The 27,801-nt window shown below is 48.0% G+C and overlaps 1 protein-coding gene across 1 annotated transcript; it reads right to left on the reverse strand.

Annotated features, from left to right (window-relative positions):
• Positions 1–10: 10 nt before the first annotated feature.
• Positions 11–27,801, reverse strand: jag1b (jagged canonical Notch ligand 1b). Its single transcript, XM_041947132.1, has 26 exons — positions 27,472–27,801; positions 26,894–27,199; positions 19,983–20,034; positions 17,281–17,538; positions 16,732–16,792; positions 14,338–14,468; positions 14,121–14,240; positions 11,963–12,076; positions 11,756–11,869; positions 11,551–11,664; positions 11,081–11,127; positions 10,416–10,589; positions 9,815–9,965; positions 8,728–8,892; positions 8,513–8,626; positions 8,253–8,366; positions 7,963–8,076; positions 7,382–7,498; positions 6,658–6,685; positions 6,133–6,218; positions 5,430–5,543; positions 5,230–5,339; positions 3,682–3,912; positions 2,919–3,050; positions 2,527–2,668; positions 11–1,924 (listed from the first exon to the last, which is right to left on the reverse strand). Exons 1-26 carry the CDS (start codon positions 27,526–27,528, stop codon positions 1,449–1,451), a joined length of 3,642 nt encoding a protein of 1,213 aa, XP_041803066.1. The 5' UTR covers positions 27,529–27,801; the 3' UTR covers positions 11–1,448.

The following is a 27,801-nucleotide window of genomic DNA, read 5'->3' on the forward strand; positions in this document are numbered from 1 at the left end:
TCACTCACTCTCCAGAACAAAGACAACTTTAATTCTCTTTTCATACAAAATATTTAATAAATATGACTTTCAAAAATATATTGCCAGATCAACACATAATTCTCAAGTTTGTAACACAAAGTCAAAAATAGGACAAAAATGTTGCCATGATCTCAAAGGGTTAACAAATGAGATAAAACATGTTTGTCTTTAAGAGCCTCATTTTTAAAAAGAAACAAATGTGCACAGAAACAAAGCAGATTCTTGCCGAGCAAGGCAGTGTATGTCATCTGATTCTACAGTGTTCCCATTGCCCCCCTACTGTTCAAGTACTCATGGTCTAGCTTATGATATTATGCTGACTAAAGCAGATGGGAATTCTGGCGTGTCATATTGATGTGACTTGCCTTGCAAGTTGGTGGATTTTGACAGCCTTTGAAATGTGTCAATGGGTTAAACTGAAGCCGCTGGAGGATTTTTGTTCCCTTAAGTATTAAACCATTAGTGGCAAGCAATATGTCTGCCACCATGTCCATCCTTTGCAGCAGCCATGAGCTTTTGTTGTCCTAACCTCACTTGCCTTCAATCAAGGTCCTGGCAACAAATAATGAAATGTCAAATGTGAGAAAAAAAAAAAAAGAAAAAAAGTATTTCTTTCAGGCGAAAAGTGCCCATCCTTTGTCTTCTTTGAAATTTGGCTTTTATAGAATGCGTTGAAAAAAAATTAAGTCATTGAAAGAAATGGTAGGCTTCCACAGCTATCAAAACCTTCAAACTAGACAGAACATATAAATAAAAAGGAATGATATTTTAAGGCTCTTGATTATTAAGTTAATAAATCAAATATACACAATGATTAATAAAAAAAATGTACATATCTACATGTTCTAAATCGACACATAAATTCTTCATATTGGCAGCAACTGCTGACATTGAACCCTCCCCTCCCCTGCCCCCCCTCCTCCCTCCGAAGAAAAATAAAAATAAATAATAAAGTTGATCTTTTTTTCTCATTTGACAGTTGCTTAAGTCTAAAGCTGAAAAGGCACTTTCTCCAAACGGAACTAGAAAGAATTCAACCACATACTAAAAGTAATTAGCTCTAGTGTTGAACACGTCGGGTAGTTTTAGTCATTGTACAACAATTACACCAGGAGCCCCTTCCATGTGTCCACTAAACTGAAAAAATTGGGGGGGGGGGATGAAATGCGGAGGAGGACACTTTTTGCGACTAGTTCTACAGTGAAATGTATACCAGTGCCTTGTGTTTCCAGCCAACCAAAGCAACTGTCACTGCCAGTGTAAGCCAGCTTGTCAAAACTTAAATTAACACGGGGAATATCTGAAAATACTGTGGGGTCACGACTGACACGACAGTTTACTAACTACACATGCCAAAGCTCCCCCGTTTCACCCACCACCGGGGTGTGAAGGCATAAGGCTTGGTTGCACAGCAACACAGCTGTCTGCTATACAATGTAGTCCATCCTGTTGATGCTGTTTGCTGTCTCCAAGTCTCTGTTGTCCTGTTTATTAGTCCAATTAGGATTTTTGGATGTGGAGTTGGGATTGGAGATGGGCGTCTTCTCGTCCCTCTCCACCAGTGTGTATGCTGGCTGTTTGGCAAAGCGGCCCTTCTGTAAGTGCCTCTCCTTGTCATCCTCATCCCCCTCGGGATGATTTGTCCTTATTTTGGCAATGATGGAGTTCTTGTTTTCGTAGTCTTTGATGGCCACCGTGAGGCCCACACGCTTCTCTATAGGGTTCTTGATCTGGTTCAGCTGCTCCCGGACGTTGTTGGTCGTGTTGTCCTCGGAGACAGCGGCCGACGTCCCATTGTGGTTGCTCTGTTTCCGCCGGCGGCGCATGCACCACAGTAAAATGGAGACCAGCACGAGGACCCAGATGACGATGAAGATGGAGCTGAGGAGTGGCACTAGGTAGTCTGATGGGTGAAAAAAAGAGGATGATCGCAGGTCAAAGAGATGCCACAAATGTAAAAGAATGAAGTCCAGGTTAAACAATACACCAAAGGTTTTATTATAGCCCTGCGTCAAGGTTGCTAAATCATTAGCATGCTTTCGCCAGTGCAACCTGACCTCTGAGCCCTGAACAGAGGAGGAGGCTGTTTCTATTTGGCCGTGGCAGCAGTCTGCTGTCACTGTGTTGATGAATGGTGGACACATGCGGGAGTCTTACTAGTCCCAGTCCAGCCAGTACGAGCCAATCTAAATCCACGTAGCCGAGCAGCTCTGCTCTTTCCATCCAAATGTTGGCTCAAGGCTTTTTAAGCTCCATTACAACTGCCATGAGATGGCAGACCTGGGCGGCCCGAGTTATGTGGGAGGTTCGGAATTATTTTTCACGTGTGCACATTGTTCTTTGGTGCTCAGTTCTATCTCATCAGATCTTATAAAAAAAAAAAAAAAAAAAAAAGAAAATCAAAACAAAAATCCAAAAAATCCACCCACCTATTTCTTCGCATGCAAGTGTGTGCAAGTCTGAAAACATGAAAGACAACAACCAGAGTTTGGAGGCGGTTCATACCAGTTTTGCTGGGGCTTGGCACGCGCACCTCTGCGATGGAGGTGATGATGGTGTTGTTACCGCTGCGTTTGCTAACCAGGTCGATTATCCTGTCTGTGATCTCTTTAATGGGGCTCCGGTCCAGGCGATGGTCCTCGGCAGACTACAAGTGACAGGAAGATGGAGAGGTTTCAAATCTGTTGCTTTAAGTTCGAGCTTGTCTGCCACTGATCGTGTTTACTCGCTGTCAACTGATGACACAAAACAACCAAACCTAAATCCACCACATATCCCATTAGAGGGTGTCTTAATGCTGTGAAGAATGCACGCTGCAGGCTATAAATCAAAGGGGATTTTTTTTTGATAGAGCCAGACAAACATATGGCAGACTGGGAGTGGGAGGAGGTACTTACGATGCAGACGTGGATCTCGTTGCTGGCTGAGAATGAGGGGTCACAGGTTATTGACACACAATGCTCCAAGGAGAAATTCTTCACTACGTACAAGCGTCTCAGCTGCTTACAGACATCCTCCACAGTCAAGCCCTGGACACGGAGAAGAAATGAAGCAAATGTCAACGCACATGGAAAAAAAAATAAGAGGGCAATCAAGAAGAAAAAAGGAAGAGCTAGGCCTGCATTGGCAGTTGGTTCAACATGCTATCTGGTTGGGATCCACCTCATTTGGATTAAAGACCACAAACTCATATGCTTGTCACTATCTGCTGTCATGCTTGTTAGGGAACTGGCGAGTGATGATCAGATGTGGTGACAGAGTCGCCAGCGGTCCTGTTCAGCTCACATCCATATGATCCTGAGATTAATCTTGCAGTGCGGTCGGGTTAAGAGGGGATTGGCATGAGTCGCAAAGTCATGAATGCCTGATTCTCAAAAACGCCAAAACTTGGATGCAGTAAACAAAAAACCGGGAGAGAAGAGACAACTATCCCCACATTTTTTCCTCCTGGAACACATTTAGATATGTGACTGAATTGTTCAGGACTCTTAGACTATAAATCCTTTTGCCCAGGAGAGATGGTTAAGCACTTCTGAAAATCTGATCTTTCACAGTTTGCTGCTCCCATTCATTTAAGAGTGGTGGCAGAGGAGAAGCATGAAAAATGACCCCAAAACCTTTGCATTTAATCTCTCCCTCCCTGGTGCCTAGGTAACTCACTCGAGGCATGGTCTCCTTGTTGAAGGTGAAGGTGATGTTGGCGTAGCTGTTGTCCTGGTAACTGGAGCATTTGGTGGGAGGCGGGGGAGGGTTGGTGCGCCAGCACTCGCCGAGGCCGAGGCAGGGCTTCACAAAGCAGTGGCCCTCCCTGATGGGGATGCAGCTCTGGCCTGAAGGACACCCGCCTCGACCTTTGGCACCCATGTGGCACGACGTGGGACCACACCACATCTGGAGAGAAAAACATGGCGGGGGAAACATTGTTGAGATTTTCTTTAAATTAACAAACCTGAACAGGACCAACATCAGCACTTCAGCAAAGTCATTGTGAGCACATTAGCTGACAAAGCGTCACTCTGCCTCTGGAGCCAGCAGCTGGACTGTAGCTCTTAGTATTATTTAGAAATTCATAATCTGTGTCATGAGACAGAGGAGGGTATTCAAAAATATTAAAAGTAAGGCTTTTAGCACCAAATACATGGTTTGTTTGCCCACAAGATAAATCATAATGAGCTTTACTAGCAGGTCAATGTATCCCATACTCTGTTTTTTTAGAAAATACCTGCAAATCCAATGCACACCAATGTTAGTATTTAGCTCAAAGCACTGCTGTGCCGAAGTACAATCACACAGATCCGCTACTGTGGCTGTAGACTCTTGTTGATGCCTTACATTAACATAAATATATGAATGTTTTCAATACACAAGCAGCCACACAAGAACTTGAAGTAGTCTAAAACTGGAAAATGGTTTACTTTAAATCAGAAACTGTCTCTGATAACTGATAAAAAAAAGGAAGCGAGTGAAATGTGTCCGTAGCGCTGACCACCAGGCACTCCAGCCCTGAACAGGACTGTAAACACATTAGGAAAATCGAATCAATGGCACCGGTTTTCCCAGTCAAGGAGAATAGTGGCTCTGTATAGATTCGTTTCTCTGCACTGCATGTTAAAGGATATGCTTCTGTAATCTGCATGAAACACACAAGCTACTGTACTGCAAAAGTACGGTAAAACCCACGCAATTTTGTTCCCATATCAGACTATGCATAACATAGTAGCTTGTACCTTACAGGCCCAGATCATTTCTCAGCCCATGATGCATTCCCTTCCTGAGGGCAGCAGTATCAGTGAGGCACCATTGTTCATTTGGTGGTTAGAATCATGGTACAACTCTGCTGCAGATCAGCCAATCTTCACCCAGTGTAATTTTGGGAGTTTCTGAACTGGCATCCGACACCTATTTCTAACAGTGCCATTGTGTTTCTCTTCAAAACAAACTGCATCATCTTTGAAAGGAATCTGACACTCCCAAACCAACTCCACCCCGAGTGCTGCGGTCCCCGACATGGCCCTAACCTGAGATCTCTGACGGCTCGCGAGGATGCAACCACCCTTGCAACCTTTGAGTTTATAACCATTTATTGCACCGCTTTTCTCCACAGCCCTTCTCCCATTGGTAAACAATGACATCATGTGCTTCACAGCTGTACAGAGCCATCATAAACACTTCACCTTGACCCTGTAGGCAGAGTTAGTCTACACATACCTTTGTGCACACAACTTTCCCATTGGAACAGTGGCAAGTGTTGCAATCTTCGTCCCATTTGACTCCATCGGCGGTGACGTGTCCATTAACAGAGCACGGTTTTCTTGTCACTGTGTTAAATACAACCACAGTATTAGAAATCTCTCACAGAGGGTGAGTGTGTTCTGTGGATTTGTCTTTGGTGGTTTATTGTCTTATACCTTCTTGACAGTGAGGGCCAGTCCTGTCTGCTGGACACAGGCAGCGATATCCATTGATCTCATCCACACAGGTGGAGCCAAAGGCGCACGGAGAGGACTGGCACTCATTAATATCTGTCACAGAGGAGAAGAGCGAGAGGTGAAGAATGGCTCCTTTTTGGAATTAAGAGCACAGCCAGACAGCACGCAAATATTGGGTTAAGCAGTCAGCACACAAATCTAATTCCTAGGCTAAATTCGCTGAGGTCATGTGTCATTTGAACAGTACATACACATACAAACCAGCCAATAAAAAACAAGCAAACATGCTTTAAATCAGCCCTGGACGTTTTTGCCCCATGCAGCTTTATTAAAGGCAGCATCATTAGCAGGTATGCAGGAGCTAAAGGCTGGACTTAGCAGAACAAAGGGTTTGCAATGGGAAAGAATGTGGCCATCTGAAAGCCTTTAAGAGGGAAAACAATCTGTGTAATCAGTGTCAGAGAGCATGGCTGATTAGCTGTTGGCCTGCTAAGCCGGTTTCCCCCGGGGACAGCAGCAAGGCCCGGCGGAGTGACACCGAAATGGCTCGGCCTGGCCTGCAGCCCAATGCACAGATAATTGGCCGGCTAGACCTTCCATTTGGGGCGACGGTGACGGTCCGGCGGCCCGGCCCCGATCTAACAGAGATCAGGGAGGAGCGTGAAGCAAGGTTAATACTCACTGATCCGACAGTCTGGACCGGCGAAGCCTGGGGCGCACTCGCAGCGGTACCAGTTATCCCCGTCGACGCAGGTTCCGCTGTTGTAGCTGCAGGGAGGAGGGGGAGGAGGGGGAGTGAGACTACAGTTTGCATCTCAGGCAAGTTTCACACCGACATCGAATGTCGGATTTCGTTTCAGGCTGGGATTTTCTCACCAGTCAGCACACAGTAACAATTTCTCAAAGGTAATCAAGGCAACCACTTTTCAGACTCGTTCGTTTTAATGGACAAGTGTGGGTTTGGGAGCGAGTTCCATTGGTGTGTGCCTAATTAAGTGTCGTGCCTGGGAGTTCACAAAAGAGGGAGAGTTGGTTGCTTCTCAGGAATGACAGGGATGGGTGTATGCCTGGTTCTCAGCAGAGACACGGCAAGAGAGAGAGTGAGTGAGAGAGAGAGAGAAAGCCTGCAGGTGAGAAACTACGATACAGGAGGAGCACCCTGTTTACATCTGTCTGAATCTACAGGAAACGTTTGGCTTCCACTTACCATGGGTGGGGACTGCAGTCGTTGGTATCTGAAAGAGAAAAAAACAGAGAGAAAGGGAGGGAGAGAGAGACAGAATGTAATGAGTGTGTTGTTTTTTTTCTTCTTCTTCTACTCTCTCATGTATGACTGTTTAGTGCACATGACAGCAAAGAGCACGTCTGAGCTTGCGTGTGCAGAGGCGTGTTGGGCCGGTCGCGCCTGGACTCCACACCGCCTGATTAACAACACAATCGAGTCGGCTCTCGAAAATGAGTTCCAGCCCCCGCCGTCTTCGCCGCCGACAACACCTCCGCACCCACATTCCCACCCCGGCTCTTCCTCCCTCCCTCGCAAAAGTTGGGGAATTTATGTTTTGGAGTGCATGCGCACAGGGAAGCCAGGGAAATGGAGGAAAGCTGTAGAACAAGCCGACATGTCACTGTTTGGACAGGAATGCAACGACGAGAGGGGTGTGTTGGACAAGGAGGAGGGCGGGGGTGGGGTGTGGGGGGGGGGAAACATCTGTCTCCACTTTCCTGAGCCCCTTTCTCCCTCCTCCTCCTCCTCCTCCTTCTTCTTCTCCTCACATGGCCAGCAGCAGCCAGGGAGAGAGAGGAGATTCAAGAGGGGCTGGGACAGTCTGATTTAATCAGTTGCAGGACTTCACCTCTGCACTAGGTAGCAGGAGGTTTATCATCATTTAATAGCAATAACTGTCCACCTTTCCCCTTGAAAGAACACTTACTCTGGGTGCACGTGGGACCCTCCCAGCCTTCTTTGCAGACGCAGGTGAACGACTCCCCTGTCACCACACAGGTACCTCCGTTCTCACACGGGTTTGGAAGACAACTTGAGTTTTTGGCTGAGAGACAGGAAGACAAAAAAGAGAAGTGTCGTTTTGTTAGCACGTTTTTTTTTTTTTTCTTCCCCCCAGCTTCAGAGGATTAGCAGTGAAATCAGCGCTCATAAACCTTAAACAGTCACAGCGGACCGCCGTTGGTTGGTCGGTTGGCTTTTTTCAGCCGGGTTTCTGTTTTCTCTGAGGGAATCTGCATTCCACGACTTTGAAGTGTATTGTCAGTGCAATCAGGGATTTTAAGCGGATGTCTGTCAGCACTCACATGGGAGGGAGACATGGGCGAGGAGGGGGATGAGAAAGGAGGGAGCGCTGACAGAGTGAAGGGATAAAAACTGTTTGTGGACTTCACAGATCTGACAGATCTGATTAATATCTGGGACAAGACGGAGCTCTCCCACAAAGCTTCTGTGTGTGTGTGTGTGTGTGTGTGTAAATATGAGACATTAAACCAGACCGCCCTGACTCACCTATGTTACACGTCGTACCCTCCCACCCTGGGGCACACTTGCACTGGAACGTGTCGCCCTCGTCGTGGCAGGTGCCTCCGTTGTTGCATGTGGCTTCATCGCACTGACTTTCGCCTGGGGGGAGCATTTAAAATCTTAGGGTGGCTTAAGCTGTTCCCTTACACAAGTGTGAAAAAACACACAAAAATGTATAGAACACTGGGCAATTATATAGAGCCATAAGCACATACCATGAGCCTGCACAGACAGACTACACAGGTGTGGAAAAAAATTAAAATTAGGGCTCTTACGGGAGTGGCATGTCTTTCCCTTCCAGCCATTCTTGCACTCGCAGAAGAAATCAGTCACCAGGTCTCGACACGTCCCTCCATTATGACAGGGGTTGGTGCTGCAGTCATCGATGTCTGGTGGAGACATCAGGTGGGAGTGTGATTTATGTGTGGCACATCCAACACATCATCAGTCCGACGGTTTTATGTTGAAACACATACAGTCCCGTGAGGGAGGTGAGGCTTTGCTTTGAGGTGGCGGGACAAGCAGCCCTACTCACTGATCTCGCAATGGTCGCCCTCCCAGCCGTCGCCGCAGATGCACTGGTATACGCTGACTTTGTCGATGCAGGTGCCTCCGTTGCGGCACGGGTTGCTCTCGCAGTCGTTGATGTCTGGGGTTTAAACAGACGGGAGAAATGTGAGATTGAGTATTTGAGCCGCCGCGATCTATCGCGATTAGTTGTGCGACGTATTCTGTGGAATCTGGTCTTACTCTCGTGGCAGTAGGTGCCTCTGAAGCCCTCCTGGCACTCGCAGCTGAACTGACCCCCGGCTTGGCTCCGGCAGCGGCCGTGAGGTCCACACACATTCGATGAAATGTAGCGCTCTCCTCCCGGCGTGCTGTTGGACGCCACGGCGACAGTGCAGCTGTCAATCACTGTGGAGAGGAGAGATCATTACACAGTGACACTACTGGCGAAGCCTCTTTGAACAAACACTCGCTCCAAATCGTTAAAACGTGGTTTGTGTCTTCCAAGTGAAAAGGAGGGCATCTAGTTTATTGTCAATCAGACTTGGCTATTCCAAATAAGGAGTGAGGGAGCCAACAAGTGACAGAGAGATCTACAAGGTAACAGGTCTTTACAGATAAAAAAAAAAAAATTCCCATCCCCTGATAAAAAGTGTCCTATAAAAAAAAAACAAATGATAGAAGAAACAGCGATAAGCTGTTATGCTTTCATAAGCAATTCAGAGTGATCTTTTTCACTCTGCACTGAAATCCCTTCCTTTCCCCCTGTCTGATCAGGTTAGGAGAGCGGGTGAATTTGCTCCCCTGTAATCACTTAATTCTTGCCAAGAGCAGAGAATCTCACCGTCTGGTATCTGACTCCGTGGTTGGTCCACTCACTCAATTACACACTCACATTCACACACACACACACACACAAAGAAAAATGTGCACATTCATTGATGGGGAAAAAGAAGAGGTAGCCCACCAAGTCATTACCAAGAACACACACAGTGCTATCAGCCGTCTGCCAGATTTTCAAAGAACTCAGAGGAGGGGAGAATCACTGGAAAAGCTTTGCTGAGGGGATGGAGGGGGGCATTCATCAAGGGAGCTACGCTAAAAAAAAAAACAAAAAACTGCTCACCTTGGCCAAGAACCTTGAGTGCACGAAACTAAAATATAGGTATTGCCCTCATGGGAAAACTGTGGGTAAAGTGTTCAGGCAAATGGCAAAGACCTGGCCTTATTCACAATTTTACTACAGCACGCTACGCGGATCGCCTTACAGCAACGCTCTGGAAAAAGACAAAGAGCAGAAGCTCGCGGTTATTGCAGGCAGGAGACGTACCTTTGCACGTGGTGGTGCGACAGTGGTCTTTGAGGTGAGAGCAGTTCTTGCCCTCGTAGTCCTCCGGGCAGGCACAGTAGTAGTCTGTGGCCAGGTTGAAGCAGGGCGCTCCGTTCTGACACGGGTTGGGCGAGCAGTAATCGATATCCAGCTAGGGCAGAAAGGTATTGAATAGAGAGCGGTGAACCTGATAGCTGACATAGTTTCTGCTACACTAAACAGAGCAAAACCCACAGCATCCTCCCTACAGGCTGTGCCAGGAAACAACACACGCACAGCACTTGGAGGAAGGGGAAAAACAAGGCAGAGACATAGGAGCCGTCCTCTGAGTCTGGGCTTCAGCGCTGAGGAATGTATCCCGCTGTAGCCAGGAGCAGCTTCAACAAAGCACTCCCTTTTAAAAAGGAGGACTGTGGAACAACAGCCATTTGAGAGGGTGGGGCAGGAAAACTTTACAACGAACCCAAAGATACAGCAATGCTGGTAGAAAGGGGGCCGGGAGGGGGAGAGGGCAAGGGCTTAAGATGCTAAATGATAGCAGGGAGGATGGATGCATGTGTGCTTAATTGTGTCTGGGGCAGCAGCGGGAGCCGCGTCTCACCTGGCACAGATTTCCTGAAAAGCCAGCCAGACACAGGCACTGGAAGCCGTTCACTTCATCCTGACAGCGCCCGCCGTTCAGGCACGGCGAGCTCGCGCACTCGTCAATGTCCCTCTCACAGTGCTCGCCGGTGAAGCCAGGGGGGCACGTGCAACGATAGCCATTTACCAAGTCCTGACAGAGAGAGAGAGAGAGAGAGAGAAACCGGGGTGAGCCGCAAATTTCATCAACTGTTTCGACAGGGTGGGGTCCAAACAATAACTGTCAAACCAGAGAAGAGAGCGAGGAGCCGGGCTGAGAGGGGGGGGGGGGGCCGCGACAAGTTTGGAGAACATTATCACAGCTCTACAATTATTTCAACACATTTTCCTGGCACGGGCTCAACACAATAATGTTTATGGTAATTCAATCTAGTGTGGTCAAGAAACTTGTGTGTCCCTCCCTTAGAAACCCCTCTGAACCCACTCCCCTCAGATTTGATTTCAGCGAGGAATTCCACAACAATTCCGCTGTCGGTTTGGAGGGAACAGTTTACAGCAGCTATTTATATAACCGCTGTAAATGTCTCGGGCTTTGAGAAAAAGACACAATAAAACAAACAAACAAGCTGGCAAACAAAGCAGCGATACCAGATAAAGCTGCATGGGTTTTGACCCGACACGTACCTTGCAAGTCCCCCCATTCTGGCACTGGTCCTTGCAGTCGTTTACATCTGCACGGGAAAACAAATGTGAGGATTAATTCTGAACAGCTTGACTAAATAGTCTGTCTTTGAAAACAAGTCTGTGCTTTATGTTTCCCATGCTAGGGGCCTTTAAAAACATTGTCGGAGCAAGAGAGCGCTGTGCAAGAGTTGGATAACATGGCAGCACAATCAGTGCAACACAGAGTATTGAGCAATCCCGCCTGCTGCCAAGTGAAACTAGTCCCGGGATTGTTTTGAGCCACCTCTAATCACCACAGCCGGGGCCACACACAGGGCTAATAATGATACAGCAGATTCATTTACACTGCAGGAAAAGGCTGCACTTGTCCAACTGTTTGCTTTATGCCTTTGCGCTGCAGCTTCAATGCAGAGAGAAGGAAATGAAGGAGGCAGGAGCTGGACAGCTGCAGCTGACAGCCTTCAACTCACTGATGTCGCAGTTCTGCCCCGTCCAACCAGGGACGCACTCGCAGAAGTATCCGCCAATCAGGTTGCGGCACGAGTTGGCATTGACACAAGGCTTGCTGTCGCATTCGTTGGCATCTAGAGAGGGAGAGAGAGGGTTTGTGGCATTTGCACGTGCAGTTGACGGGCGTGAAGTGGTGGAAAGGGGAAAAGAGGCTCGGCGGCTCACCTATCAGACACGTCTTCCCTGTCCACTGTGAGGGACAGTGACACTTGTAACCGTTGACCAGATCCTGGCAGGTACCGCCGTGGTTGCAGGGGTTTGGTGAGCAGTCATCAACGTCTAAGCAGAAGAGGTCAATTCCAGTTATTCAACGTGACTTTTTTCTATGAGGGCACTGACATTTAGTGGGTTGCTGGTTGAGTGCAATCTTACTGGTGGTGCAGGAGGGGCCGCTCCAGCCTGGCGCACATTGACATTCGTAGCCTTGACTGGTTTCTGAACAGCTCCCTCCATTAGAGCACGGATTGGACAGACAGGCATGTTCCGCTAGAATGAGAGAGAACATTTTTGAAAACAGGTCACACACACCCCTGTGAGTCATTTCAAAGAGGAAAAATCCACCCTTGGATACTCCTTTCGTCAATTTATGACACTTATTTTGTGATTAAATTTGACAAATGTACCGGACACACTTTACCCTTTTTGGCTGATAACCTGATATTCAGATTGATGTTTTTATGCTCGCAGCCATGACGGTCTTCGCTGTGACATCATGCGGTCTACATTTGCCCCATTATTCACAAGAAAACAGATCAGATGCAAAAATGCATTTCAGCTTCTGACTCCTCTGCCCTGGGCCTCTGTCAGCAGAACATACCCAGGGAGTTGACTCCTTCCCTCACCCATCACCTACCCCTCCTCCACCTCCTCCCCTGTCCCAAAAGCCCGCTCAAAGTCCCCCCATCTCACTCTCATTACCCGCCCGGCAGACCACACCACCAGGAAATCATCTTTCATGCTAAGTTGACCTGACCAACGCACCGTGACTTCCCTCTGACTCCCCGCCATTCTTCTTCTGAGCGGCGGCACAAGATGAGAGGCTGGCGGGAGGGCGAGCGGGAGAGGGGGAGCCACTGCCCTGGAGTTTCTCCTTTATGGACTAGTTTAAGGATGAGTGGGTCCCAAATGAATCAAAAATGAATGATTCACTCTGGGAATAACTAGGCAGTTGGAGGTGATCGGTGGACGGCTCTTGACATGTTGCGGGGAGGAGGAAGGGGATAGGATGCAGCGCTGCACCCTGGGGCCTCTGTGTTACAATAGCCTGACGTATCCCCTGGTCGGAGGACCTCCTGTTACGGAGGGCACGGTTTCCTGACATGTCTGCAGTTAAGCTGTCAGCACCCTGCGAGGCTCAGATTTAATGAGGAAAAAACCATCATCTCCATGGTAAGTGTTCGCGGCAGCTGAACCTTAGCACCGCACCCATCTGTCTCAAGTGTCTGAGGAGCAGAGGGATGACCGGCCCCTGAAGATCAAACTGGTGGATTACCTGACTTGGGGGCCACTGGTGCTGGAGTGGAAACAGATTATTGCCGAGTTACCACCTCCTCTGATTACAAACTCGAGGCACCTCTGACCTTTTGTCTGTAAGCTCAGCAAGCCCAGAACCTTCCCACTTCTTACAACTGCAAGCATGAGTTTGAACCCCCATGAGATTTCCTCAGGCTTTAGAAAGCTCCCTTCACTGTTCCAGAAGACATTAAAGGTATACTATGCAGGCTACTGTCTGTAAACACAACATTCAAACTTGGCTCCTCCTCTCCGGCCCCTGACTGCAGGTGTCACAACACACGCGGTGCAGCGTACCACCTGCAGCATCACATACCTACATAAGGCTCAGGAGTGGTGTACCCGACTACCTGCAGGAAAATGAGTTATGATGTATCTCGCAAATACTTAAACTCATGTGTTAATCGCGTGTAAATGATGGTGTTTGAGTACATGAACAGCGACAGTAATCCTACTCAGCACCTGTCATTCAGCCATCTTCAGCCCAACTCAGTAACAGGCATAGTACTAGAGTCAATATAATAACATAATTATAATGCAGAGTAATCTGTCGTGTTACAGACAGCAGTCAACAAGCCAGCAGCAACAGCTAATTGTTTTTGTGTCAGGACAGGAGAATGTAGTGGAGCTCCCCGAGCCTGAGCAAAAATCACACAGATGACAGTGTCAGCCTGGTCGCTACCTTCTTATAACGCCCTGACTGCCCTGTTATTAGTTATTGGCTGGAGGCTGCACACCCACTGCTCAAAGGCTGCAGCTCAACATAGCAAAATAAGAAGGAAAGGAGAAAATACTGGCAGTGCAGGGTCTCTGCAGATGAACACACTGCAACACACTTATAATGGATCACAGGTGATTATTTGGGGGGATTACTTTTGCATGAGTCTGCACATTGTTTTGTGGGAAATCCTGCGTGGTACACGTCTAAACACCTGTTTTCACAGGCTGAGCGGTACTCGTGCCCTTTAAAGCTTGCAATAATAACAAGATCAGATTGCAGAAGATAAGCGACGCTCACCTCTCTCACAGTTTGCACCCGAGTATCCCTCAGCGCAGGTACACTGGTACTTGTCAGGTCCTGTGTTGATGCATGTCCCTCCATTCAGGCATGGCTGGTGAGTGCCACAGTAGTTCAGATCTGGGAAAAGAGCATTTCACACCGCTTTAGTTTGTTTTTCACACAACACGGGCCGCTCCTACAGCGACTGCGACTGAAATCAGAGAAGGGAATTAACCTTTATCGCAAAGGTGGCCGCCCCAGTTGGTGTCGCACAGGCACTGCCAGGGCTCCACACAGGTGCCATGTACACAGCCAGGGTGGGGGATGCACTTGTCACAGTACTGGCCCTGCCAGCCATACAGACACCTGCAAGACACACAGAGAGCCATGCCATCAGCCTCAGAGGTGGGACCTCAAATATAAATCAGCCCAAATAAAAAAAAACACACACACACCATGCCACATGCACAACATTCAGGCAAATTCACAAACTCACAGTGAGGTCAGATAATCCCTGTGGCATCTGCAAATGCTAATATCTTAATCTTCTGTTGATTCCAAATTCCTTCACAAGCAATACAGCCATAATCTGAACTTAATGAGCTACACTTTAGCATATACAGCATGGAGCTGCACGAATGAGACAAACAAAGAGGCAGTATTCTTGCCCTCACAATTGCGCTGTGTCTTAAAAGACCACAAATGAATCTTAAGCAGCAGGGTGTTTATGCAACAGCTTTTAAACAATACTTGGGGACAAGGAAACAGAGGAGCATTTAGCATTTTACCAAACAGAAAAAAACAAAACACTAAATTACAGTTCCATTGGGACCTTTAGCACAGCTAACATTAGCATGCGGCCAGACGCTCCCTTTAACAACACTGTGCCTGTGGCTTGGCAGTAGCGACGTCCTCGCACAGAGGACCGCTCGGCCCTCCTCTCGGCTGCTCTGCCGCTCATCCTGGTTCCCATGAGTCAGGACTCTGGCTTGTGCCCCAAGGCTGAGGAGGGGAGCCTGCCGACCACTGAAATGTCCAGGTCCATAATTACACTGATAATGCTGCCCTTTTTCTTCCCGGGCTCCATAATTAAGACGGCAATCCAGCCTGGCTGATAAGGCCGCTCTTTAAAAAGGTGGCTAGGTGGCGATACTGTTGCTGTTGTGGAGCCTAGCGACAGGAAACACGGTGTCCCCCCTGGGGGAGCGGCGCGCTGATTAGCCCCAAGAAACGGACGGACTGTAAAAATAAACGCGGTGGTTAAGTAAACCTCAGTCTGTGATTAAAGAGGCTATTCTTAAAAGCGTGCTAATCCTCTCCATGAGAAGCAGAGCACGACTCCCCGGCGGGATCCTAAATCATTTACAGTTATTACGCAGCCAAATTACCAGGGAATGTGACATTACATTGTGTAGCACTGCTGATGCACATAAAGATTTCAGCCCCCAACATGGAAACAGACGTCTTTTAAGAATCTGCATGTTGTGGCTGCACAGTTAATGCTTTTCAAACCAATTATCTACTGTGGTAATCTTGGCACACAGGTGCACTGTAATTGATGTATCGGTAACAATGCAAACGGGGTATCATTAAAAACGTCACCGCTGAAAGAAAATCCCACAGAGCGTCATTAGCTGTGGCTCTGCTGACATAAAGTGAGTGACAAAGAGGCTGCCCTAGCCTGCAGCCAATGTTGCTATGTACTGCTGTTGTTTAACACTCTGCTGCAGCCCAACGATGGGAAACTACTCACCGACTACAACAGCGGTCGAGCTTGCTCGGAGAGTTTGTTGGCAGAGTGCACATAAAACAAGTTAAACCCAGAGCTTTAAATATAGCCACACCTGTACAGACACTAAAGCAATTGAACCTCTTGTTCTGCCAGTGGCCACACAAGCACTTACAAGAAACCTGATGATGTCAAAGGCTTGGGAAAAACAACAAAGCTGCGGCACAAAATGAACAAACCTGATCGTCCCTGTGCTTGATTTACAGCCAAATCAGACAACTAAGAAAGCAACCAATGCCTGAGCTGTGGGAAGAGTTGGGCAGTGCGGGGCCTCCTCCAGGATGAGGATGAGATACAACTGTTACTGCACACAATGCCCTGCTCTGATATCAATCTGCGCCTTGCTTTTCCTCTGGCTGTGTGCATAAACAGCATTAGGAAGCCATTAGCTACACAAACAATACACTTTAAGGCTCATCCGAATGTTACACATGATTTGACTGATAACGCTTGCCTCATTAGAGGGAAACGCATAGGCTACATTTCCATCGTGGAGCCTTGGCAGTCGAGCCTTTGCTTTCCTCAGACGGGCAGCTCCGGTCCAAAGCTCCATGAGAGATCTGCAGCTCAGCCTGCATCTCTGCTTAAGCCCGGGTACTGATAGTCTCTTGGCCAGGACGCCAGGCACGTATGGGGGGAAAAATCCATGCCACGACAGAACTGGTGCTTGGACACGATCCCTACATATCTGACTGATCCGCACCACATGCTTCTGGCACCAGCCTCCAAAAAAAGTAACGGCACTTGAACAAACCGTGTTTGACATTTTACATAGTCAAAATGCAGTAAAACCATTGATAACTGACTAATAAATCATACAGGGCAGACTTCATCACTTACTTGCATCCTCCCGGCTCCATACAAAATCCATGCTCGGTGCTGCAGCCTTGTCGACATATAGCTAGAAGAGGAAGAAGTAGAATCACTGCCAGATAACTACATTCAAACTTAGCTCCATTTTTTTTGGCACATTTTAATTAGCAGTAGATGGTATAATTTCAGCCTGCGAGAATAAACGCTGCTGTCGACAAACAATCAAGCTGGGCCTGCCATATAGCACAGTAAAATGTTTAACAAGAATCTGACTGCTTCCCAGGCTGATTTCCTGGGGCTAAAAGTTTATTCCTGGTCATACAGGCAATGAAAAGCTTTATTTGAATGGAAATGATGAGGAGTGAGAGTGCAGAAACAAAGCGCTCCATTCAATGCAAACCACGCAACAGACAGCGTATCAGCATGAATCATAGATTACAGTCTGGCTGCTAGCTTTAGACGTCTTATTCAGAGTCATAAACACTAATCCAACTGTCTCGAGCTGCTGTCTTGATCAGTATTTCCATTGCGAGGTGATGTCACCTGTCGCTACATGCTGCAGTCAGCGGGGCTTACCTGTGTTGCAGTGAGGTCCCGACCAGCCTTCCAGACAAGTCTTGTTTCCGTTGTAGTCGCATGTGTAATGCCCGAAGAACTCATCCCTGGGCCGACAAAACTTGTTGCAGCCGAAGCCGTAGTAGTGCTCGTCACAGCTGACCCGGATCTGGTACTCGAACTGAGCCACGGGGCCGTTGTGAGCCAGCTTCTGCCAATGCGGGCTGGGGTTGATCATGCCGGAATGAGAGGACTTCTCTATCAACTTCCCATCTGCGCCTAAAACGTCAATTTTGACACGATCATCACAGACCACAAAATTCTTGTTGAAAAGTTGAATTTAGTGTTTGTCAGGAGACTTTAAGCCAGGGAGAGGAGAGCGGAATGCAGCATCCTACGTCACGCATTTGGATGGTTGCAGCGTTCTCCCTGATCATACAGTGGGAACCCAAAAATGCCCCAAAAATTCCGACACAAATTGCAGAAGATCTCTTAGATAGCAGATTATATGTAATTAAAGCAACTATGTGTGCTGGAGAGGAAGAAAAGTACAAGGAGGAAATACAGAAAAAAGGAAAAGGCTGCCTGTAATGAGCGCTCTTAACTGCTTTTTTTCTCACGCTCCCTCTCCAACTCTCCCTGGTTGGTTTCTGATTCTCAGGTTTACAGCTTGAGGATATTACTGGTCTCAGATGCTACCCCTCTGCATCTGCTCAGGCGAGGACAGAACCACAGCCGCCATAAATTACAGCGTGAGGAGGACACCGATGCCACAGTCACTGCTGGGAAGCCTGCCAGTGTGCCATCAGCACTTTTTTTCCACACGGGCCTTTCTCGCATGCATTCCTCTATGAACTGCAGTCAAAAATTCCCGAGTCAACTCGTTTTTACACACTTGGAGGAGTCTATCTATACTTCAGCAAAGGCCCGGCCTATGTTGTGACTGCGCAATACTTTAAGAGACCTAAAAACACACAGACTTGGACCCTCAGGCAGACTTATTGTCACGTCAAACATAACAAGTCAAACGGACAAGGACTGACCTGGGGGTCTGTGATGGCACACAAACACGCTCAGCCTCATCTCCACGCATTACACTGTGTGCATACATACAAGCCCTGCGCACTAACACCGCTCATTCACTCGCCCACGAAAGCGCTCGCTACTTGATATCCAAATCTTCCACCTGGGAGAGAATGAAAAATATGTCACAGCTGTTATTTACTGCACTCACATGAGCAGAGGTGGCTGACCGCTGGGTGAATCGCTCCTCTGTGCAGTATGATGCAATGCAATGCAGTGGGGGACGGCCTGCTGTCATTTATTTACAGTGCTGTGGTGTGTATAGGGGGGTGGGGGGTGTGCACTGAAATCACAGTGCCCGGTAACATTTCGCAGTGGTCTGGAATCCAGAGCTCAGCTGTGTGGCATTTCTCTACCGACTGCTGGCCTGCAGTGTCAGGAGTAGCACATCCTTACTACCTGCTGCCTGGCTCGGAGCTGAACATAAATCAGGAAAGCTTCATAAAGCTTAGAAAGGTCATGCTCCAGCACCAAAGCCATTCTGTGCTGAGAAAATCAAAGCTTTTCAGCTGTAAAAACTTTTATCAGTCATACAAAATTGACTTTTTCAAACACAAAAATAACTGTGCTTGGAAATTTTACATAAGCGTCAAGCTTTTAATTTTGATTAGAAAGCAGTCGGTGTTTAAATGTTAGGATAGCCGCGACACATGACGCTGTGAGAGCTGTGAGCTAGCCTGGTGGAGCTCAGAGGGGCTTAACCAGCATTGACTGTGTACATTCAGGGGGCTTTTCACACCAATGCCCTAATAGCTCTCTGGGGAGCGGCAAATACAGCAGAAAAGGCCGAAACCTTGTTGACCCTGAACAGCCCTGCATAAAAAGGCATGGGGTAAGGCCCTCCCCCTCTGCTGGAATCACCACGCTGTCGCCAATCTGACCGCCGAGCAGCGGGCAGGAATCCCAGCACAGCTAACGGCAGAAACCTAACCTGGCAACCGGGATTTAGATTCAGCCACGTTCCTGGGAGGAACGCGCAGTACACTAAATAGCCCTCAGCTGCACATTCGCAGTCTGTAGCCCACCTGCGCCACAGGTAACTTTAACACCCCCCCAGCGTTGTGACTGCGGGCGGGTCGCAGCGCTGGGCTGGGGCGGCCGGATGAACTCTGTGTTTCACGCCTCAGTGACAGTGAGACAGTGTGACCCCGACTCTGGCTGGCAGCACCTGACATCACTCATCGGCCAAATGAAAACATTTTCATAAGGGGGGCGGCGTGGCCCCCTCGGGTCTCCTCCCCTCCTCTACCTCGCCACACTTCCTTCTCCCTGTCTGCACCTCCCCCCGCCACCCCATCTGCCCCGTCCCTGCTTCTTCTTCCTGCTTCTTCTTTTTCTTCTTCCCCCGCGCTTCCCTGTCCTGCTCTCTCGCCTTACAGGCACCTGTCAACACACTTTCTTAACACACACACACACACACACACACACACACCCAGTGGACCATGTGGAAAAGGGCAGGGGGTTCAGGGAGAATAAACTTCCTTGTCTGACCTTCAACACGACTCCTCCCAGACGTGGCGGTGAGGGAGGGAAGGCGGGGGTGGGGGGGGGGGGGGGGGTGGGGGGGGGGGGGGGGGGTGGGGGGGGCAAAAAGGGAGGGGAAGGCGAGATGGAGATGCCAGACAAGGACAAATACTCACCACTGGTTTCATTGTTGAAGTCCAAGGCTTCCACTATCAAAGTATAAGACCGCTGAGGAAGACAAGACGGAGAGGAAAGGAGCGTTAGCCAAGAGCAGGACCATCAAGCATTCACTGTATCATAAGACAAAACAGTAACCATTACCATTCAGTGACGAGGTGATAGATGTTTGGTAAAACGGCGCAGAGAACCACAGACCGGCTCACAGCCTTTTGTTTGTTGGTTACCATGCAAACTAACTTGCACCAGGTTTCCACACATGTTTCCCCTTTAACAAACGTCACAGAGTTTAACTAAACAAAGACATGAACATATTTTCCTTTCCAAATTTATCATTCAATACTTCAAAAAAAATTCCAAATCCACAACTTTGTAGTTTCCCACGACCTCACCAGCCTTGCCAATGACGTTTCATCTCCCTGTCACTGAGCGCGCTCACAACGGAAGCTGCTCACTGTTAACTTACAACAACGGTCCCGTTGGACTGATTAAGAGGGGATAAGCTCGCGGCGGTGCAGAGGTCTCCGGGTTGCTACGATTAGGATGACGGATGCATGGGCGGCGATCTGGACACCCACCGAGCCGGAGGGCGTCTGATACACCAGAGAGCAGCCAGACAGAGCGAGGCCACACTGGACAGACTCGCAAGTAATGACCATAATAATAAAAACAACGGCACATAGAAAAACTGTGTCCGTATCTCGGTCATGGTGCTCTCTTCAGGAACTGCTTTTCCACGTTTAGAAAATGTGGTGAGAGGAGTCAGTGAATGGTTTCCAGTGTTGTGACAGAGCTCGCAGTCGGTTCTGTTTTGCAATGTATATGGGATTTCCAATTTCATGCTTATTTCTAACCCTCTGGTGCCATGTGCTGAGAATGCTGCGAACAATCCAAACTGCACTGCTTAAAGGCAAAGTCAACACAGGCTGGGAAAAAAAGGAGAGAGAGGAAAAAAAAGTAGAAGAAGAAGTGCATGTGACGGATGGTTAGGCCGAAAAAAAAAAACTGCGTGGAAGGAGAGATCGAGAGAGACTGAATGAGCGCTACACTCTGGAGGTCCTGTCTTGATTTCAGCGCTCCCGAAAAACGCTTTGTCCGATTCGGGGTCGGTAGCGCTCACACCGATATCGGCTTACACGCTCACGCTGCCCTGCGCCCACAGTCATGAGGGAGCGAACAATGCGTCTGCGAGCGTGCACGGCACAGTCGGAGAGAAAGTATGCGATTGTGAGAAAGTGTAATCCACTTGCAGTGCCCAAGCTTCCACTAGAAACACCTACTTGTTATATTCGCACACATGCTTGCACCTAGCAGCGCTGCTTGGAGGCATTTCAGAAATTCTGCATGGCCACTGTGGCCCTCCGTGCTGCAATGACTTCATGGTAAACAAACCTGCTTGAAGGAAACCCCCTATTCACTCTCCATAGAAAGGAAAAAGGGATGACTCACTCCTGAACCCTTTTCATGGCTTCACCTTGTTTTTGGGAGCCATTCAACTTTCCATCTTTCCAGGAGACATTCATCTCATCCTTTGCCAATATTTCACTGCAATCAGGGCAGCTATTATTTGAATCGCAGGGTTCACCAGCGAACCCGGGCTTTACAGTACACTCTGACTCACAATCGGCTGCAATCACTTGGCACACAACTCGAGTGAGTCAGTGGTAATGTGATACCTAATCATCTACTACTAAGACCCAACCTACAGCTAGTTACTATACTAACACGAAGAACAAGAGTCCTCTGGGTTCTCATCAACCATTAAACAGTATCATGCTACCTTTTCCAATGATTCTAGCCTGTACAACTGCACTTGAATACATCATTCCAGTGTCTGCACTCCCAGCTGCATGTCCACATAGGACTTCTGGTGCACTTTTGGGTCGGGGAAAATCTATTTGAAATGGCAACGCAAAAGACATCCCACATATATGACACAGCAGCGTCAGACGCTGTGAGCTCATCCCCAAAACAGGAACTCGAATGCAACATCACTTCCACACACATAGACTGAGTAAGTTATCAGTCTCTCAGAATTTTAGTATTAGTCATCATTGCAACATTAAACTGACGTGCATGTGACTAATAAGAGAAGTTGCAGATATGGAGGGGAAAAAAAAACTTGCATTAGAATTTTTAGTATTTTCCTACAGTTAAGCCACCTTTCAGTGACCCCTCTAATAATCATTCTGAGCCTTTTTTAACATTATCATTTTACAGGCAGTTAGAACAGGAGGAACAATGGATCCCTGCCAAATGAAAACATCAACCAGCCTGGTTCACCTGCTACGCAACAAAACATCACACGGTGTCCAGGGCCGGACTAATGGGAGAAAAAAAACATATCAAATCACTGTGTGGACCGTTTTCGCATTACATGTAATGGGTTATTAGTTGATTCCTTTGAAGGCAGATCTACAAGAACAAGACAACACACCCATAGCTCGCACGATTTGGACTTGCCTCGACATGGAAGCGATTGCAGCACTGTGATCACCGTCACCACAGACTGATCACGTATTAGCACTACATAAACCTCAGTAAGGCCCACGCTATGAAAACTTCAGAGCCAAAACACAGCGGCCTTAGATACGAATGTTTACTATTCGCCAGCTGAGTTTCACTCAGTTCACATCAAGTAAACTACAGCTGAAGATCCACGGGCTTTGTATTATCCAACAACAATGTCGCACTGGCTTGATCTGACAAGCGGCCTCGTCATTATTGGATGTTTAGTTCCAGACCAAATAACTGCTTCCAGAAAGTGAGATACTGCCTGACTCCTAATACACTAACACTCCATAACTCCCCAGCGGTTATCAGCTTGGAACCGTCTGCCACTGCCAGGTTCACTTTTCCCAGGCTCCCAGCTGACTCACAACTTCTCTTTGAACTACAGAGCGTCCGCACACACACATACATGCACACACGTCCAAGTGCAATAAGTGTGGCCATATGTCTTCTTATCTTTCCTGGCCAAGAAGACACTGTCCAACAGACAAGCAACATAAGCGATAAAGATCATTCCAGTTCGAATCACAATGACTTGCCAAAGAACACTACTGAATCCTCTCAGTAGGGGAATTTTTTCCAGCACACACACGCACATACACCACACACACACACACACACACACACACACACACACACACACACACACACACACACACACACACACACACACACACACACACACACACACACACACACACACACACACACACACACACACACACACACACACGGCCTCTCATCCTGACCTTAACTGAAAATGGAGCCATCTGATGTACCATTACAAGGTAATCTAACAAACTAAAACAAAATGGTATGTCTCATGGAATAACAGGCAAAAGTCAAAAGTCTAAATAAAGGCAAGGCCCGACAGATTAGGCAGGTCGAGGCCTACACTCAGCACAGAGGAAATGTCAACAGTCCAGTCAAAGGGATGTTGACCTTCTGTATCAGTTTTCCTGAGTCAATCACTTCAATAGTATCAAACCGAGATCTAACCGATGACTGGGCCTGCTAGGTAACACACCCTGTTTTGCCATAAAACCCAGTTGTGAAAAGACAACTCTCATAATCACCTTCAAAGCCACCGGCTGCACTGATGGACAGGGAAGGAAGGAATCCATTGTTTGCCAAGAGATTTTCATCACAACAAGAGCTGGAGGAAGACTGCTGTACAACCAACAGCTTATTAAACGTACTGTAAAGGTACGTCAGCCCAGAGGACAGAACCTCGACCCGATGAAAGAATTTCACCCTTTTGCCAACGAAAACAAGAGACACTGCAAGCAGATTTTGGATCTCTCGCAAGGCAAACAAGATCAAAACATGGACCCGGGACCGGGAATGAAAGTCACATCAAGAATTAAACTAAACAAGCAGCCAGTCGTCTGTCTTTTGCGAGGGTTATTCACCATCACAGGAAACAAAAACAGGGCACAGTTGATGCAAATTAAAATGCTTTTTTATGCATGTCACGCTACCGAACAGCTTTAAACAACTCTGATAAGCAGCGAAACCATTATGTAACGCCACACTGACACCAGCGCTGCAACTAGGCCTCGCTAAAGCAGAGGACGGGGTGAGGTGGGGAGAAAAAAAAACGCAGAACACATTTCTTTTCCCTCTTTCACTTGAGCAATTTGCACTTAACTGCCACATCAGAGCAGACTATATAAAACAAACGTGTCATTACAGCTGCTGCCTGCAGCGCTCGCCCTCGGGGCTGAGCCGCCCATTGTTCTGCGACTCACCTGATCCCGGTTCTCAGACGGCTTCGGCCTGTCAACAAATCAATCGCACCGATGCCAACATGTCCCGGGTCTGAGAGGACACGCCGGCACAGGGTTAAGTGAAAGATGGAGGGAAATTATGCTTTGAAATGAGGGCATAATTAAATAAGATTTGAGCAGAATTAGGGTGCCAGATCAACGAGATTACTCTGGAAAGAAACTATTTGGCAAGTGAGAAGATAAGTGCTTCTAAAAGCTCAATCTAACCTCCGAGGGATTGGACCAAGTCCAAATAGAAAAGGCCTCCTCTTCCCTTGTGTGTAACATGGGTAAATATGCTGAGGTGGCCACAGAAGCAAGGTCACAGTTTGCCTGAGAGCCAACTTCATCACTGCTGAGTCTACTACAACTGCTTCCTGTTGCTTGCCCTGCGCTGGCATTACAGCTGCACCGCCTCTATTATGCTCCGTAATCCTCACTGTAGTCACCGAGGGCACGCCATTGTCCCTGCTTGATACAGTGTGAGGGCCCTCACTCCTCTGCGGGATAAAAGCACGAAGCAGACATGGGCGAATCCATACGGGGCTCTAGCACAGCCATGTGCTAACGTTAAAGACGTCCAGCCGACGACATCCAGCTGGACGCCCGGCTCCGGCCCTACCTGGTCCGAGCACATGTGTGCGGCCTCATTAAGTGCAGCAGTTACTGTGGGTGGCAAGGTTAAAGCGATGAAATGCCTGGGGTCCAACCGAGCGTGACTTAAACAAAGCCCTTGGCCTGGACAAGAGGCCAGCTTCATGCAGCTCACAAGAGAGGATGAAGGGGGGAAAGAAGGAAAAAAAAAAAAGCTTCATGAACTCGGAGTACCCAACAACCCAATTGCACCACACTGCCATCTGTCCACAACAGCCAATCAACTGATGAAAAGGACAAAGAGTGATATCATACCTAACCTGACGATTGTTAATGTGCACTGAAGTAAAGCACTTGAAGTGAAGGATGAGAGGGTCTAACTAGTGGCCTTGTTCTTTCCCAAATCTCAGCCCGGGTGCTCCAAACTCCTGTCTTCTACCACACAGCTGTATCAAATTCATTTTTCTGCATGTGAGAGTTCCTGATTGAAACACTGACACAGCTCAATACACATGCTTCATCTTATTCTGCAAGTTTCACAGGCAATATAACCCCCCGGTTTTGGTATTTCCATTTATCTCCTGCCAAGAGGACAAGAACATCCTCCATTAGGTTGAGGACATGCGGGCCATTTAGTAATGTTGATACATTTTATCAACATGGCAGACAGGACGGGAGTAAAGCTAGCCGAGTGCTCCAACTGGAAACGGCACCAGGCTTCATTTCAATGTCAACAAGCGCTGTTTTCAAGCAGGAATGATTTTCAACCAGTAAGATGAGACTAATCTGGCTCAGAGCGTCCATGCCAACTTAGTGCTGCCATAGCGTGAAAATAAACAGAAACCTTTGTCTTTAAAAAAGGTGTGAGGCGCCAGTGTCTAAGTGGAGAGCAAATAAAAAATACAGGCCATATCAAATTGCACGCTGCCCTGCTGAGAACACTGTTTTACTGGATCACAGTGAAAGCACAAATCTAAATGATCTGCTCTGCCCCACAGGTAACACGCATAAAAATGGAAGGAAATCACTCATGATCTTCCAGCTCTTGCACTCATTCGGGCTGTTTGAGGCCACCGCTGAGCACAATGCTCGAAATTACAACAACAGCTTCCATCAGGATTGAGGTAAAAATAGCCTTGATGTAATTGGACACACACATACCAGCGGACTGTGCCTTTCACCCATCAGGCACAGCGGAGGAGTTTGCGGGCCAAGCTGTGGGGCCAGTCAGTCTGTGCACAGTCCTGCTCTTTTTTTTTTTTTTTCACTGCATCGAAATGCGCTCCAGCATGGCAAATCATCTCTCTCGCAGAGCTACAACACTCCCACAGGCCTGTCAGGCCCGTGCATTCACTCTGCAAAGAAGAGCTGACACTTGAGGAAACCAGAAAGTGGGGTTTTCACTCTGAAGTTACTTTGCTGTGCAACACGAGCAGCTGCCGGGGGGGGCAGAGGAGGGGGAATCTGGGAGAACGCAGCTCGCCCAACTCTTCATCTCCACTTTATTTGTTGAATCAAGTCAGACATGGGAAAAATATTTATGAGGAACATTTCAAGAATGCACTGAACAAGGTAGTTTCCTGACAGTAGATCAGTTTTACAAGGGGGGGCTAAAGTGGATCTTTTTCATGAAACATTTCATTTTTAATCACACTGGCGTCCTAAGGTTTTTCACTGCAGTCATAGTTTCTCACTGAGGTTTCATGATGACACAAAGGGGTTTTAAACGTTACTGAGACAGAACAGACAAGTCTGATGGAGAAAAATACCTGCACCTGGTTAATTGGCGCAGATGATGAGGAGACCAGGGGGTCCTTCCTCAAAAGGATAATTCACAGAGGGTTAACTACCAAAAGCGAAGCTCGCTCTTTGTTTGTTGTGCTTTCGATCCACTTTTTGGGGAGTGAGAATGACTGACGGACAGTAATTGCATAGAATTGCCCTGCAAAAACAGACTTTTTCTCTCCCTTTTTTTTTGCAGAAGCGTCGGGAAACACTTTTTTCTTTTTTTTTTGTTTTTGAAGTCTCCAACTCACCGGCCAGGCAAAACTGAAGGGCAAAGCTATCCTGGATTTGTCATTCCTCACAGAGCTCTTGAAAGAAAAGGTATTCCCTCCGAGGACAGGCGTAGATCCCATTCCGAAGCTGCAGGGCCCTGCAGCGGAAACCCTCGACTGGTATTCCTTCAGGCAAACTTTAAAAAACGTATCGCATTCGTCCCGCGTGCATTTTCGATCCGCCGTGTTCCGCGTGCCGTCACAACACACGCCGTTCAGCAGCTCTCCGTTCACATTGTGCATCGATAGGATTTGCAACTCGAATTGTCCCGATCCCTCTGACACCTGTTGAAGACAGAACAGTGAATGCAGCGGAAAAAAACTTTGACCTCGTTACACGAGCGGGCTGTTTCTGAACACCGTTTGCACTTGCGGCTGCGGGCTTACAGCGGACGCGGTTTGTTTGCATGAGACACGGCTTGCGCGTAACGCTAGCATGGCCGCGCGCGTGGAGAAGGCGACGCACATGCAACCAAAGCGCATCCGAGCCGCTGAACCGACTGACCCTGCCCGCTATGTTTTTTTTTGTTTGTTTGTTTGTTTTTTTTGACACATACCTCGGCGAGAAAGCAGAGCAAAAAGGCAGCGACGACCGAGCCCCGTCTCAAAATCATGCCTCCGGACTGCTGTTGCCGCTCGTTTGTACTAGTCGTCTGGCCGACACACGGCACCAGAGCTCTCCTCTGGTTTAAACATGCACGAGTGGGAAACGACACTTTGATGAGCGGAGCGCCAGTTCCACATTCATAGGAGACCTCTTCCTAGTATGTCCCTGAACCTCTCCGAGCGCCTGCTCTCCTTGCTGATCCGACTGTTTCCACTTGTTGTGCTGAGGAAAGTTTTCACACAGTGGCCATGCGGCAGCCGAGCCCACTGCTGACTGACTG

The sequence above is a fragment of the Chelmon rostratus genome, chromosome 11, assembly GCF_017976325.1.
Source record: "Chelmon rostratus isolate fCheRos1 chromosome 11, fCheRos1.pri, whole genome shotgun sequence".
NCBI lineage: Eukaryota > Metazoa > Chordata > Actinopteri > Chaetodontiformes > Chaetodontidae > Chelmon > Chelmon rostratus.

Excerpts from the sequence above, each read along its gene's own strand:
- jag1b (XM_041947132.1), bottom strand. The coding sequence starts at position 27,528 with ATGATTTTGAGACGGGGCTCGGTCGTCGCTGCCTTTTTGCTCTGCTTT. Across the intron at positions 8,893-9,814 it reads TCGCACCACCACGTGCAAAG|TGATTGACAGCTGCACTGTC; the intron begins GTACGTCTCCTG and ends TCCTCTCCACAG. Across the intron at positions 7,499-7,962 it reads GGGTACGACGTGTAACATAG|CCAAAAACTCAAGTTGTCTT; the intron begins GTGAGTCAGGGC and ends CCTGTCTCTCAG.